Source organism: Protopterus annectens, chromosome 8.part0 (assembly GCF_019279795.1).
Source record: "Protopterus annectens isolate FY-2018-M chromosome 8.part0, PAN1.0, whole genome shotgun sequence".
NCBI classification, from domain to species: Eukaryota; Metazoa; Chordata; order Ceratodontiformes; family Protopteridae; genus Protopterus; species Protopterus annectens.
In genome coordinates this window covers 146,030,826-146,046,043 of record NC_056741.1, presented here as the reverse complement: position 1 = coordinate 146,046,043, position 15,218 = coordinate 146,030,826, and the positions used below count along the sequence as shown (strand labels likewise).

At 40.4% G+C, this 15,218-nt stretch overlaps 1 protein-coding gene across 3 annotated transcripts in view; it reads left to right on the top strand.

The window, feature by feature from the left end:
- The window catches only part of PHC1 (polyhomeotic homolog 1), a 1,492,233-nt gene that overhangs the window by 209,620 nt on the left and 1,267,395 nt on the right, over positions 1-15,218 (top strand). For all 3 annotated transcript variants that reach the window (XM_044079657.1, XM_044079656.1, XM_044079655.1), the window contains exon 4: positions 9,202-9,279. In XM_044079657.1, the coding sequence (XP_043935592.1) occupies positions 9,202-9,279 (78 nt within the window). The remainder of the gene's footprint in view (positions 1-9,201; positions 9,280-15,218) is intronic.

Below are 15,218 nucleotides of genomic sequence, written 5' to 3'. Positions count from 1 at the left end.
CTTATCTGTCCAGAGTTCTGGCAGGCCATACCACACCGTACTACAAGCATTAGTACTGCAGAGCATAAGATGCAAATTTTGACAAGAAAAATCTAATATAGTGCGTTAATGTCTGTTTTATGCTGAGACATTCTAGTATGCCAGGTGGATGGGCATCCATCTCGCCTGGAGGAGGAAGGGTACTGAGCTCTGGAAGTCTGGATGGATTTCCTAATCGTCAGGACTGCTACAACAGTGATTACTTGAACATAGACAATTATGGTAAGTTCCTACACAGTTGGTCTTTTTGCATTTATTAAGATTTTTTTTTTATTATGATTTGGAGATATTTTTGTGGCCAATAACGTTCCCAAGAAGGGCCACCAACAAGTACACTTGTTGCTGACAGATACCATTCAGTGACATTCGCCTTCAGTGTCTCCATGCCATCTTGGTGAAAAATCATAAGATTTCTGCTTGGAATGATTGTAATTTAGGTATTGACCTTGCAATAAAGATCATGTAATTTATGGGTTTTCTTAGAGCAGTAAGTAATGTTGGCTTTAGGCCAATGATCATTTGCTTCTGTTTCTGAGGAAGAGTCATCTTCAGAAAATTAGGATGAATGTCTTAAGTGCCAACAGAACATGGACAAGAAATTGGCAACTCAGATTTCCAGAGACGGAAAAAGTGAAGTATTTTTGACCCTTTTAGGTCCTGTTAGGTTCTGTTAGAGTAAGTCTTGGAAAGGTAAATATTGGTCTACCTGCAGCTATGATGTTTTGTTCCTTTCAAGTTCAGTGTTATCAAAAGTGCTTATTTACTTAAGCACTTTACAATAGCTACAAAAGTAAATATGTATGACAGACTTAAGATCCAAGAAAACCATTACAAGTAAATTAATTTGTATCGGACAAGTACTTAATAAACAAAATCTTTGCAGAACAGGTCTTAAAACAATGTTACAGAGAATTGCCATCTTTGAATATTAACATTGTTCATAGGTAGGTACTAGGCTATTGGCCCTGGGGCCTATACAAGCCTAGCCAAAAAGGTACCCTGGCTTTCGCCACCCAGGAAAAATATTTTCCTGTGCCCCTGTCAAGCAGAACCACAGAAGTGATCCCCGGGGTGAATTTCCTAATACCCATCCAGTCATCAAGATTTTTCTTGAAGAGTGCTGATGAGGAGCTCTGTTTGACTTAGATAGGTAACCTGTTCCAGAGTATGGGAAGTCTCTGGGACAGGTATCTATCCCCTCCAGTAGGTTCTGTTTATTGTGGTGACGAGGTTTAGGTCTCTAGAGTGTGTAGCTCGGAGGGATTGGGATTTCTTTAAGCGGAGCATGTCCAACAACTCTGGGTTTGAAATAGCTTTATATGTTAGGCAGAGATCGCCTCTGAGTAGGTGATATGTGACTTAGTAAAGCTGGAGTTTTTTGAGTCGGTCTGCGTAAGGCATCTGTTTGAGGCCAGTAATCCTCTTTGCGAGGTATTTTTGTGGCCTTTCCATTTGTTGTAGATGTCTTGTGAGGTACATACGAAAAGGGGCGTTGCACTCTATAATGGGTCTAATGAATGATGAGTAGAGGGGAACAATGACCTCTTTTTTTCTGGATGAGAAACCTTTTGTGATGTGTGCCAGGTAGAAGGATTTCCTGTCCACTGTGGCAATGTGATTATCAAAGGATTGCAGTTGTTTTTCAAGAATAACCATAACTCCGTTGGCATTTTTTTTTTACATTGTATATATTTTTGTGCAGAATATTTTTTGTCAGTGCATGTACTTAGTAGATTTTGATTTTAAAGCTTTTTTCCCCTCAGGACTCCACTGAAAAGAGGTTCCTCAAAAGGTCAGATGGGTTGTAGTCCAAACAGCATGAATCTTCAGTTCAAAGAAGTTGCTGAGTTAACCAGGTTGTTGAAGAGTCACTAATGTCCAAGTAATACAGTATGGCCTTACCAAATAACAGCAATGTTTGTTTGTGTCTTTCGGCTTTTTCCCGGTTAGGGGTCACCACAGCGGAACTCCGGTCCGCTAATGATTGGTAGTGGATTTTTATGTACCGGGTTACCAGCCCTGGCTCACAACCTTCAACGAAGGCACGCCCCATTCATGTATGCCTCCACACAGAAGACGCTCTAGCTGAGAATCGAACGGGACAACGTCTTGCTATGAGGGATTTCTTACTTTAACAACAACTTAACTTAATCTTAAAAAAAAAATATTGCAGAGAGAGAACCACAACAAAGGAGATGTTCTCACTGCTGCAGTAGCTTTTAGCTATATATTTTATATCCTGCCCAGGATATAAAGGCCAGGCAGTGTTGGAAAGTTTCTAGCTTCATCCACACATGCACCCAAGCTCCTGTGTCTCAATATCCACAGGAAAGAAGCAACAGCCTGGGTGACCATGTCTTCAGAACTTTCTTGCTACCTTTGCAAGAGCACCTTTGGGCTTCATAGGTAGACTGTTATCTCCTGTCTTCCATTTTTGGCTTTTAGATCCCCTTTGGGTAAATAAATATATATATATATATATATATATATATATATATATATATATATATATATTTTTTTTTACAATAATTATTTATTTTATTTATTTTACCAGGATAAGTCCAACTGGATATCATGTGTCCTTTTTCAGTGGAGTCCTGGGGAGAAAAGCTCCAAAGAAATAGTGTACATACATGTTTTAGATAACAATAAAACTGACATACAAGATAAGAGAAACAATGAAGTACAAAAAACAATTATGTAGAACAATAAGATACTCAGGAGTAGTACCATTATTTACAATATATACAAAAAGTACATTTCAGGTGAGAGTATTAGGACAGAGTCTCTTTAAGAGTACTAACAACTTACTGTGTATCTGCCTGTGAATGATTATAGCAGCATCCCCTGCCCCTCCCCCCTCCCTCGTTCTTCCCCAAAAAATCTCTCCCAGAAACTAGTTGTTAATGTTACTGTTTGGTAACCGATTGTTTCAAACAAATGGGTTCTGAGAGTACTTCAGGAGGGTTACAGATTGCACTGGTTAGACATACCACCTTTTTGGGGATTATCCCTTCATCTTCCCAACAAGGCTTGTTTTTTTTTCATCAGGTTCTTCAGGATTTGGCGTCCTTGGTGGTCATAGAACCAGTGCTCCAAAACTAAAGGGGAAAAGGATTCTATTCCAGAACGTTTGTGGTTTCAAAGAAGGATCTTTTTGGAGAACGGCACTCGATTTGTCCTTTCTCAACTTTTTTGTGAAAGTATCCATAATTGAAGATGTTGACCCTACAGAATCTGTTGCCTCTCTTTCCTCTTCTAAGTCTCATGGTAAACCTATCTTAAAGATGCTCATCACCACTTCCCTATTGCCACAGAGTTCAGAAATTTCATCAGATGTTTTGTGTCTGCCTGATGATTCTCTGCATTACCCTTTGGGTTATCTACAGCTTCAAGGGTGTTTACAAAATGTCTAGTCCCACTGATGGCTCGTTGCAGACTGCAGGGCATTTGCATGTTTCTTATTTAGATGACTTAGTCTTTTTCAGTCCTTTTCATGAGTTACAAGTCTCCTTCTCAGCCTGAACTTTCAGATCAGCAGTCAGAAATTCAGTTTCCTCTCATAAGATTGTGTTTCTAGAATGCTTTCTAGACTCTTCCACTGCAAATGACTTTCCTGACTCAGGAGAAAGTGAACTTGTATCTAGAAATCTTCCTGAGCTTCACAAGCCAGGTGCAGACTTCAGCCAGAGAGTATCTAAGGATTCTAGGATTCATGGCTTCCGTGATTCTCTTAATTCCTCTTTCGGGGTTGCATATGATAAAAATCCAGTGGTTCTTAAAAACTGTGTGGACCCAGCATTTCCCAGTCTCTGGAGTTTCAGATTCTAATTTTAGGATTTGTCAAGAGAGAACTGCCCTGGTGGTGACAACACATTGCTCTGAATCCATATCATACATTCTTTTTTTTCCAACCCCAGCTAAATATTTGACAAATTACTGTTCAAATTTTGCACGGTGGGCAGTTTCATTGGGGATAAAAATGTAGAATTTTTCGAACAAAACATACAGGCTAACGCATGTAAATGTCCGGGATGTTGGCTGTGAGCCATGCTTTAGAATCTCTTCATCTGTGGTTCCCAGGACCTCTGCAGATGATTATAGACAACAGCACATTGATGTGGTATATAAACAAATGGTACACCAGGTATTTTCCCCTTGGTCATTCTGAAGAATTGTTTAACGCTTCAAGCTTTCTACATAATGTCAGAGCAAAATGTAGTGGCAGATAAGCTGATCAGGACAAAGACAGACCCTCACAAATGGAAATTGAAGGAGGAAATCTTCCAGGAATTGATCCATTTGGGGGGGACACCTTGTATCTGTTAGCTTCTCTAAACAAATTGTGCATCAGGACTCCTTGCTGGCAGGCCTGGAAAACATGCTAATTTCAGTCCCATGATCTGGAATGTACTTTTAGGCATTTCCACGTATACCAAGGGTAATTCTGAAGATTCTGAAGGACTCTCCAAAGATCATTGTGGCGATTTCCTTCTAGCCCATGCAACAACAATTCTGTCTCATTATGGTGTTGGCCAAGGGCAGTTACGACAAGCTTTTTCATAAACTGGATCTACTGACACAAGACACTGATAGCTTGATACACCCCATTCTCAAACTACTACAACTGACTGCATGCACCTTCTTCATGAGTATGTGCAGCAGGTGCTAAGGGGACAAGAAAACCTGTTAGTAAGTGAGAAAGATTTTGTAGTTGCTGCCACACTGATAACCAGGGCCTAATCAGGGATTATGTTCAACTGGTACTTAAATATTTGCTTGAGTTAATATCCTTGGGCCTATTTTATTCCTGTGTCAAGCCTAATATTTGACCATTTTAACATGTCGTCCCATGGATCTCCTTTTCTTCCCTGCCTTTGGTTAAGCTGTTCTTGAAGAGGGTTTGGATACAACATTACCTAAGAGATAGGTGACACTTACTTGGGATCTTAAATATGTGCTGCAAGCGTTAACTTTTGTTTCCCTTTGAACCAGCTCATCTGATTTATGGTGCATAACTTTGAAGACATTGCTGAAGTCTTTGCATTACTGTTTGCAAGCTTCCATGATGTATGAAGGGATACTTTAAGTACAAATCCCTCATTCATGACAAAAAGCATTTTAGAGTTTACAATGAATCAAGCCACCTGTCTACTTGTTTTCTATCCAGATCTTAAAAACTGGGCAGAAAGGATTCTCCATATTCTGGATGTGCACAGACAACTCTGGTATATTGACAAAACAAAGTCCTTTAGTCAAGCTGAACAGCTGTTTGTCCGCTTTGATGGGTCAAAGAAAGGGCAACCCATATCAAAAGGGACCATTTCAAGGTGGTTGTCCCCTTGCTATTGCTTTTGGATGTCCTTTTATTCCAATGTTGCAGTATTCTACATGTGGTTTACTCCTCTTGCTTCACAAGGATGTCTTCCTGAATTTGGTCCACCGATAGGGTATTCCTCAAATAGACCTGTTTGCCTACTCCATCAGCAGGCAACTTCCTGTTTTTTTTTCACCAGGATACCAGACCCACAGGCACTGGCAACAGATGCCTTTTCAATTTCATGGAAGGGGAAGTTTCTATATGCATTCCCCCCTTCCCACTTATTCATAAGGTCCTGCTAAAAATTCAGTAGGACACGCCACAAATGTTGTTGGTGACTCCCTACTGGCCAAGACAGCACTGGTCCCTGATGGAGGAGGCAAACAGTTCTATTTGAGGAATACCCCATCGGTGGACCAAATCCAGGAAGACATCCCTGTGAAGCAAGAGGAGTAAACCACATGAAGACTACTGCAGCATGGAAGAGAGGGACAGCTATGGTTATGGTAAGATTTTACACAACTTTTCTTTATTCTCACAATGGCACATGTATTCCAGGCAGAATTGCATTCTATTAGAGGCTTGTTTTCTTCTGTGGCATATTGGAAAGGGATGGACTCTAGAAGTATTCTAGAGGTAGGTACTTGGTTCTCTTTGCATACTTTTACAAAGCATTGCAAGCTGGATTACTTCTCCAGGTCTAGGATCAGTCTTATTTTGGTCATACTGTGGGGGCTCCAAGCTTAATCTACTCGTATAGCCGTAGGCTACTACAACAGAAATTTATGATGAACATAGTACAGTTTTCTGAATTGCCCCATAACAGTAGATGTTTGAATTCCTCACTGCTGCAGTAGCCACACCCTCCCTCCATCCACCTTTTTCTGTATGTAGTTACTTTTGTGAGATAAAAGTTATGTATTCCTAACTTTATAGTGTTTCAGGATGAGTAGGCTTTGTTCCTTTTGGGAGTCAAAAAAGTACTGAAGATACTGGTGGCAAGGCTACTTTTTTTTTCTTTTGGATCTCAAGAGATGGCAGCTTGGGCACATGTGATGGGGCGATAGTGACTTTTGAAGACTGCCTGGCCCTTGCATCTTGGGCAGAATATAACCCATACAGACTTTTGAAGACTGTCTGGCAGAATATAACCCGTGCAGCTGTAGGTTACTGCAGCAGTGAAAGATATGAACATCTGCTTTTATGGTAAGTGCAACTTACACGGCAGTACTTTCTCCAAAGTAAACAATGAGTCAGACAGCATGTGAAAAATCCTGCCAAACCCTGGTGGCAGCAGATACTGTCTATCATGGCACCATTCTGAAATTTACTTCTCAAGTTGTAGATGCCAAAACTGTTCATAGTATAACTTGAAAGTCAGTCACCTGCCAATTTTTTTTTTAAACGGAAAGCAATCGTTATTTACACTGTATCAAGCTTAAATTATTCAAACTAAGGCCACAAAGGCTCAAAATAAGTGCTCCTTCTATTAGGAGAAGCACTTGACTGCCATTTTCCTTAGAATAGATGATCTGTTCAGCAAACATAAAAATGCATTTTTACTGTTTAATCCAAATGCTCAAATGTTCAAGCTTCAGTAGCCACAGCACACCTTAATAAGCATCTGGATCTGTTCATTCACTTCACCAGTTTAAAGAAAACATCCCAGGCAGTTTCCACAAGAAACCCAAAAAGTATAGACATAACTCTACAGTCTGGAAGTCGGGCATTGCCATCTTGAGAGCCTTTCTTTGTTAGTCTCCACTCTGTACTATCCACAGCTACAGCTGCTCCTTTGGAAGCCTGTAGTAGTGCATCAGTTTTGCTACGCCACATTGGAATTGTGTTCCGCAATACAGTTAAGTGCCAGTTCCCAGTTGCCATCATTTGGCCAGCTTTTATGGTATATGCTTCAGGAGATCACTGTCCCTGTCTGAATATCCCAACCCGTTTTGTTTGCTACTTTTGGCTTTTATTATTTTTTTAAGAATAATGTATAGGAATGACAAGCCTGCTACATTAGACAGTAGGACTGAAGACATTGTTGGATGTAGATTTTTCAGAGAATATGTGTAGGCATGTAGGAGGGGTACATAACTTTGATGCTCTGTGGGGTGAGCCATCCACATCTACTGTAGTGCCCCCTGCTTGTTCGAGGGAGATATGGAGATTGTGAGAGAGACCACCATCTCAGTGTGAGAGAGACCACCATCTCCTGTGCAGTCCTCTGACTCTGATGCTGGAGATGAGGGGCTATAAATAGTCTGAGGGTATACTCCACCATGCCTGTCCACTTCATTCTGGGCATTTCCATAAACTTCCTGAAATCAAATCTCAGTTGCTTCCCAAAGGAAAACTTTATCTCATGGCAGTCTTGGATAGCAAAAGAAAACACTCTTTTCTCAAGGTCCTTTTTGAAAGCGGCAGGAAGAACCTACATGACAGCTGAATATATACTTAAAGCACTCTGGAATATATCAGCCTTTATACTAATTGCTCTCTTTGTCATGCTGCAAATGAAAGATGGCCTAGTGTCGCATCTGAAGAGTCTGTGACAAAAGCCCCCTTGTCCACTGGAGAATGTATTGACTGTCATCCTGGCCATCCAGAACGAGTTCAGATACAATGGGCTCAGGGGTGAGCCAGTGGCAGGGGTTAGCACAAAAGTGTCCATAAGTGATTTGAATAAAGTTCATTTTATATGATTGGGACAGAACAGGCCCAACATTCCCATGGGGTGATACCTTAGTCAATTCCTTGCATTTCTTATTAAGGCTAAGCCCGCAGTCTCCAGTGTCATTCTCACATAGTTTATCCTGTTGTCTTTGACGAGATTCTCACCCCCCTTTCCCCCTCAAGACTTTGGCTACTAGCTCCACTGCCTGCACATAATCATCCCATTCATTCTGAGGGTGTGGGAGCAGGGTATTCCTGGATTAGGTGAGAACCCTATGGCTCGTTTATCCCTGCGTGGGACTCCCAGTCAGCTCTCCAATCTTTGTAGAGAATTGGATAGTAGGGAGTAGGCCAGTTTACTGGTCCTGGGTAGTGACCTAACCTTCCTCCTGGGAGAACTATCCCTCCTGCTTGACTGTGCCTCAGCACTCCACCACTGCTTTGTCTCAGAGGAGCATGCCATTGTATGCCGAGTTCCCCTCAGCAGCCAGTGTGAGATGATCTGCGATAGTGTAGGCATGACAGATTTTAATTCCACTGGGCAACACCTGGTACTCTGTGATTCGTGTTAAGCCAGATCTGCCTCGGGATGGGTGAGCTGACAGTGGCCACTCAATTCCCATCTTTCATGCCAGTTCCTACACATGCCTGAGCCAGTATTCAAACTTGGACTGCCTCCGAGGTAATCATTGATGTATCCTTTTAAATCATGGAGCTGAATTAAGAGTCTTAATCTCTTTTTGAGTCTCCTGCCAACCAAACCCATTTCTTTGTCAGAACACTGCATCGGTTTCTATTTTGAAAAAGCCTTCTCCACGGAGTCAGGTGGACATGTACAGTCCACCTAACCACAGAATAACATATCTATCCAGTGATCAGTACTTGTTCCCTTGTAGTACATCTCTAGTGAACCTAGAGCTTAACAGTGTTATACCGTACAACTGACATGCAGTTTTGTCATCAGTGTTCTGCAGCCTGTGAATAGAATTGCATAGTATTTTAAATGGCTGTCATGTTGGACTTTCTCTCATTCTTTTAACAGTGACACAAGATGTTTGTGTAATTGAACCATTATATGAATAGAAGCCTGTGCATAGTTTTAAGTTGCATTTATAGTAAGTGAATGCACTAAGGTTATTTGCCTTATTTTTCTGTTTGAATTGCAGGCAACATTGGCAGCCAATAGGCAGGCTAACTCTCCAAACACAAGTACTGCTCAGCAGACGAATACCACCCAAGCTTCAGTAAGTATAGGACTTCCCTTTTCTTGGATTTTTTTTTCTTGAATGATGAAAAATTGTAAAACTTAAACATGGAATGAATTTCTTAGGTGGGTCAATGTTACTTTTGTATTTCTTTTAAGACAAGTTATTTTAAATAAATGTTTGTGTCTCGAGTTTTTTTTTTCCTCTTTCAGTTTGGTTAAGAGTTAATTAACTCTCTGGTATGTGAGAGATGTAGACTAAGTCAGAGAATGAAGGGTAATGAGAGGATGTTTTTGCTGGAGATTTCTTCCATTGTGAACTAGTTTCTTATGCCTGTAGACAGCAGTTTACAGAAAAAAGTCTTAAAGTAGAACTTGCATATTAAGTGTTGTGTGTGTGTGTGTGTGTGTGTGTGTGTGTGTGTGTGTGTGTGTGTGTGTGTGTGTGTGTGTGTGTGTGTGTGTCTGTCTAAGTAAGAAGTGGGTGATGCGGGGTGGCTTACAATTATAAAAAGACTCCTCTTATTATTGCAAGACATTCATATGGTAGCTGTAAAAATGAGATGGAAATTTAGAAGTAAGTTACTGATGCAGAGAGGAAAACAAGAGATTTTGAAGTGACCTTTCCCCTTCCAAGTTGGGCTAGTGAAAATCTCTCTGGGGCCCAAGGAGCTCATGTGCTGTCTGTTACTCGAGGATGTCTCCCACTTCCACTTCCAGAGGTGCTTGCTTTCAAGGAGGGGAGGGCAACTAGGGCAACATCACTCATGGAAGTATATATGTGTGTGTGTATCTCTCTCTATTTATATATAGATATATATATATATATGTATATATATATATATATATATATATATATATATATATATATATATAGATTGTGTGTGTATGTATGTGTGTGTGTGTGTGTGTGTGTATATATATATATATATATATATATATATATATATATATACACATACATACATTTATTTATACACACACACGCGTGCGCGCGCACACACACACACACACACACACACACACACCACACACACATATATATATATATATATATATATATATATATATATATATTTATATTTACATTTGTGTGTGTACAGGAGATATAAAAAGTGTACACACCCGTGTTAAAATACTAGCGTCTGCTAGAAAGGTGAAGGGGAATTTTACCTTTCAGCATGACAATGACCCCAAGCATACATCCAAATCAACAAAAGAATGGCTTCACCAGAAGAAAATTAAATTTTTGGAATGGCCCAACCAGAGCCCAGACAGAAATCCAATAGAAAATATGTGGGGTGACCTGAAGAGGGCTGTGCACAAGAGATGCCCTTGCAATCTGACAGATTTTGAGTCCTTTTGCAAGAAAGAGCGGGCAAATATTGCCAAGTCAAGATGTCCCATGCTGATAGACTCGTATCCAAGAAGACCGAATGCTGTAATTAAATTTAAAGGTGCTTCAACAAAGTATTAGTTTAAGGGTGTCCACACTTAGCAACCAGCTTATTGTACGTTTTTTATTTATTTTTTTATATTTTTCCCCTAACAGATTTGTTTGTTTTTCAATTGAATTGTACAGGTTATAGGTCACATTAAAGGTGGGAAAAGTTTTGAAGTGAATTATTGTGGTCTCATTTTTTTATATCACAAAAAAACTGGCATTTTAACAGGGGTGTGTGTGTACATGTTTTATATCCACTGTGTATGTATGCACATGGATATATATATATGTGTATATATATATATATATGTGTGTACTTGGTTGACTTTTTCGAAACAGTCACCAAAGCCATTGATGAGGGAAAGGCAGTCCATACAGCCTACCTCGATCTGGCTAAGGCCTTCGATACAATACCCTACTCGGGTATCATTGAAAAACTCATCAGCTTAAATGTCAACCTATACATCACAAGATGGGTTGCAAACTGGCTGAGTGACAGAACCCACAGGGTCAGAGTTGCTGGCGCCATGTCAGACTCAAAGCCTGTCACAAGTGGTGTCCCACAGGGCTCAGTCCTGGGCCCACTCTTGTTTGGCATCTACTTTCAAGTACAAGCAAACACAGGAGGGTTATGGCTGACAAAGTTTGCAAATGACTGCAAACTGGGCCATAGTAGAAAACACATCTGACACAGATATCCTTCAGAAGGGTCTCACAGAAACGGATAACTGGTGCCAGAGCCACGCCTAAAGTTAAATGCCAAAATGCATAGTCATACCCTTCGGGAAAAACAAGGTTACCCCTAGCTACCAAACAGGTGGCAATCCACTGAGCACAGAAGAAGTTATCAGGGACCTGGGGACCCAGGTTGATAGTAGTCTGTCATTCGACACCCATGTAGCTAAAGTAGTTAGGAAGACCTTCTACATTGCCCACCTTATCATGAAGGGATTCTCATCTAGATCAAGGGAGGTCATAGTCTCCCTTTACTCATCACTCATCAGACCAATGATTGAGTACAATGCCCCATTCGAATGTATCTGACCCGACACTTGCAGCAGCTGGAGAGGCCACAAAAGTTCCTCACCAAAAGGATAAAGGGTCTCAAAAATCTGTCCTATGCTGCCCGACTGAAAGAACTCCAGCTCTATTCAGTCGCTACCGCTTGCTCAGAGGTGACCTTTGCCTAACATACAAGGCCATGTCAAACCCAGATTTGATGAATATGCTTCACCTCAAAAATCTAGATCCATCAGACAATTTAATTAATTTGAGGAACTTTCCCCATTCAAAAACAAAGCATTTAAAATTTTGTAATAAAGGACTACTATTTAAAGAGAATTATAAAAGGTTCCCAACTTACACAATGGGTTAATGAAAAGATACATCAACCGGGCCCAAGGCCATAAATTCTTTATATGAATGCACATTCACAAAGGAAAAGGTTCCAATTGATTAAAAAGGAGGGCCTTTTAAAACCCAAGAATTTCAGAGGTTAAGGATTTAATTTGAAAAAAAAAGGGGTTGTTGATTGAAAAAGAAAAAAAGGGAGAAAGACAACCAAAGGAACCTTGAAGGTTGAAAGGAAATGGGGTCGCATTAAAGCCATTAACTTGTAATAAAAAAGATAAATTACCGTTAAAAAAGTTTCAAAAGAAAATGGAAAACTCTTCCACACCCACATAAAAAAAAATTTTGGAACAAATAACCCCACAACACCATTAACCAAAAAAAACCCAAAAAAACAAAAACCACTCAAAAACCCCAAACAAAACAAACAACAAAAAACCAAAAACCCTATCCAAACAAGATCCAAAAACAAACACACCAAAACCTTCCACACACAACCAAAAAACCCAAAGCAAACATACCTCAAAAAATTCACAACTAAGCACCAAACCAAAGATAAAATCCAAAGAAATTAATTGCCCAAACTAACAAAAAAACAAGGACACTCTTTAAAAAAACAACCTTTAACACCATTTAAAAATTTAAAATGCCAAAGCCAACAAAGGAAAACCCCCCAAAGGGGTTTAAATTGTTGGAATTCCTGCAAACCTGGTAACTAAAAATATATATATATATATATATATATATATATATTATATATATATATTAATATAAATTAATAATTAAAAAAAAAAAAAAAGGGGGTTAAATGTTTTTTCGAAACAAAAACCCCCAGAAAAAAAATTTTAAAAAAAAAAAATGGACACCTTACAGAAAAAAAAAAAAAAATTTTTTAACGATTTTTTTTTGGGGGCCATTAACGGGCCCCGGGGGGGCCCCCTTGGGCCTAATTCCAAAGCAGGAGCCCTTGGTCGCTTTTCCCCGAGAGGGCCGGGGGTTTAAAAAGAGCAGCCACGCCATTTTTAATTTTTCTTGCGGGGGGGTGCGTAATCTAATTTTTAATTTCAGACCAAGTCTTCATTAAAGGGCCGGGGGGAAATTTTTTTTCCCCGATGTCAAAAAAAGTTAATAATTGTATTTCTTGTGGGAAGCAAAATCATAAGGACTTTCATTCTTTCTGTATTCCCTTTCCAGGCCCTACCACAACATTTTTTTCCAGTTTAACCCGCACTATTAAGCGGGAGATTTTGCATTTCATTATTTTGGCAGAAGATTTAATTCCCGATCCCGGATAGCCATGACTACCGGAATTCACAAGAAACAAAGAAAAAGAAAAGGACAGGCATCCGGGCAAAACCATGACAGGCCCCAAGCGCCTTCTCAGTGAGGTTTTTTTTGCAGCCCCTGAGCCCGCTACTTTGGACCTACCGCACAGACTCCACGGAGTTCCTAGGCCGCTAAGCTCAAGGTATTGGCCCTTTGGGGACTATTCCTCAGATGGGTCCGGGCTGAGCAGGCTGCTTCTGAGGGTTTTTTCAGACCTACTTAAAAAAATCATTAAAGGGAAAACTAAAGCACCTTTAAAGACAAAGAAAAAAAAACAATGGCAGGCCTCCATGCCCAAAAACAGTGCTTAAAACCAAACACTTAATTACTTTGATCGGGGGTTCCCAACCCCCTCCTGATAAGAGGCCTAGGAAAGAGAAAAATTGAATCTTCAGTCAGGTTTCCATTTCATCTGATTCCTCTTCTGATCAGGAATACTCTTCCTCTATGAGGATTCTGATGCTGAAGAATCTACCCCTTCAGCCTCTCCTCCTGAGGATTATCTTTGGGGAAAACTTGCAACCATGGGGGAAACATTTCCACTGGGGGGCCAAGATTTTTCAGAATCTAAGAAAACTTGAGACTTCCTTTCCCCACAAAAAGGCCCCCTAGCTATTCCACCTGTGTTAGACATTGTAGATGATGTATTTCAGAGTCCAGTCTCCCCTGACCCCTTTACCTCCAGCTCCTGTTAACCCGACAGGTACTACGGGGTTCCTGACTCTCAAAATTCTTTTCAAAACCCCTGCTGACCCAGAAACTATCCCCAGGGCCCCAAAAGGGGGTCAAGGCCCCCTGCAAAACCTACCCCTGACAGGGATTCTGGGCTACAGATGGGGAAAAAATTTTTTTGGGCTTTAAATTGTGTTTCATATGCTCAAATATCAGCAATATATTATGTCACTGCTTAAACAGAAAATGTTGATAAATTCTGAATGTGCAGAAAACAAAGAAATGCAGGATTTATTGCATGCAGCTGAACAAGTTGGAAAGCATACTTTGCAATGTGGTTTTGATTTTTTAGGCCTCTGCAGGGCCGCTGTTATGGGTTCTGTCATCAAAGGGATGCTTGGTTAAAAACAAAATCTGCCTGACATGTAAAGCAAAATTATTAGATCTCCATTACAGCATGATACCTTTTTTTGTTAAAGCAAAAAGGGTTTAAAAAAAATGGAGGACAAAGCTAAATCTATGCAAAGGTTAAGGATTTCTTACAGGTACAGCCTCCCAAAATTTAGCAGACACTGGCCCCAAAGAATTGGCCCTTTCCATGTCAGACAGACCACAAAGGGCAGATACAAAACCCAAAAGGCAGATCCCAGCCCCAAGGTTCATACAGGTCTAAACAATGGGGGGCTTCTACCTCCAAAAGTGGAGAAGACAAATCACAGCCATACAGGAAAAAGTCCCAATGACTTCCCCCGCCTGCACCAAGCACTTATCTTCTGGCAGCCCCTTTAGGAAAAATAGCACTTTTTCTCAAAATGGCACATAACCCAGGACAAATGGGCCCAGACATAGTGTCACAAGGCTACAAGTTTCACTTCCATACCCCCGCCAAGGACAAACGGTTGGCCAGACCTGCCAAAAAATCAATGGGCAGAGGCACAAAAAAAGTCTCATCCCTCATGGACAGAGGGCCATTCAACGCCAGAGAGGGACAAGGATTTTATTCAAGACCTTGGGAAAAAGGGCCCTGGAGACCAATACTGGGCCTTTTATTCTAAACAATTTATTACCAAAATTCAAAATGTTGACTCTAGCAGCTTCCCATGCTGGGCAAGAAGGCTTAACTTGTGACTTTAGACCTAAAAAAGGCATACCTGCATGTCCCAATCAGACAAACATGCAGAAGATAC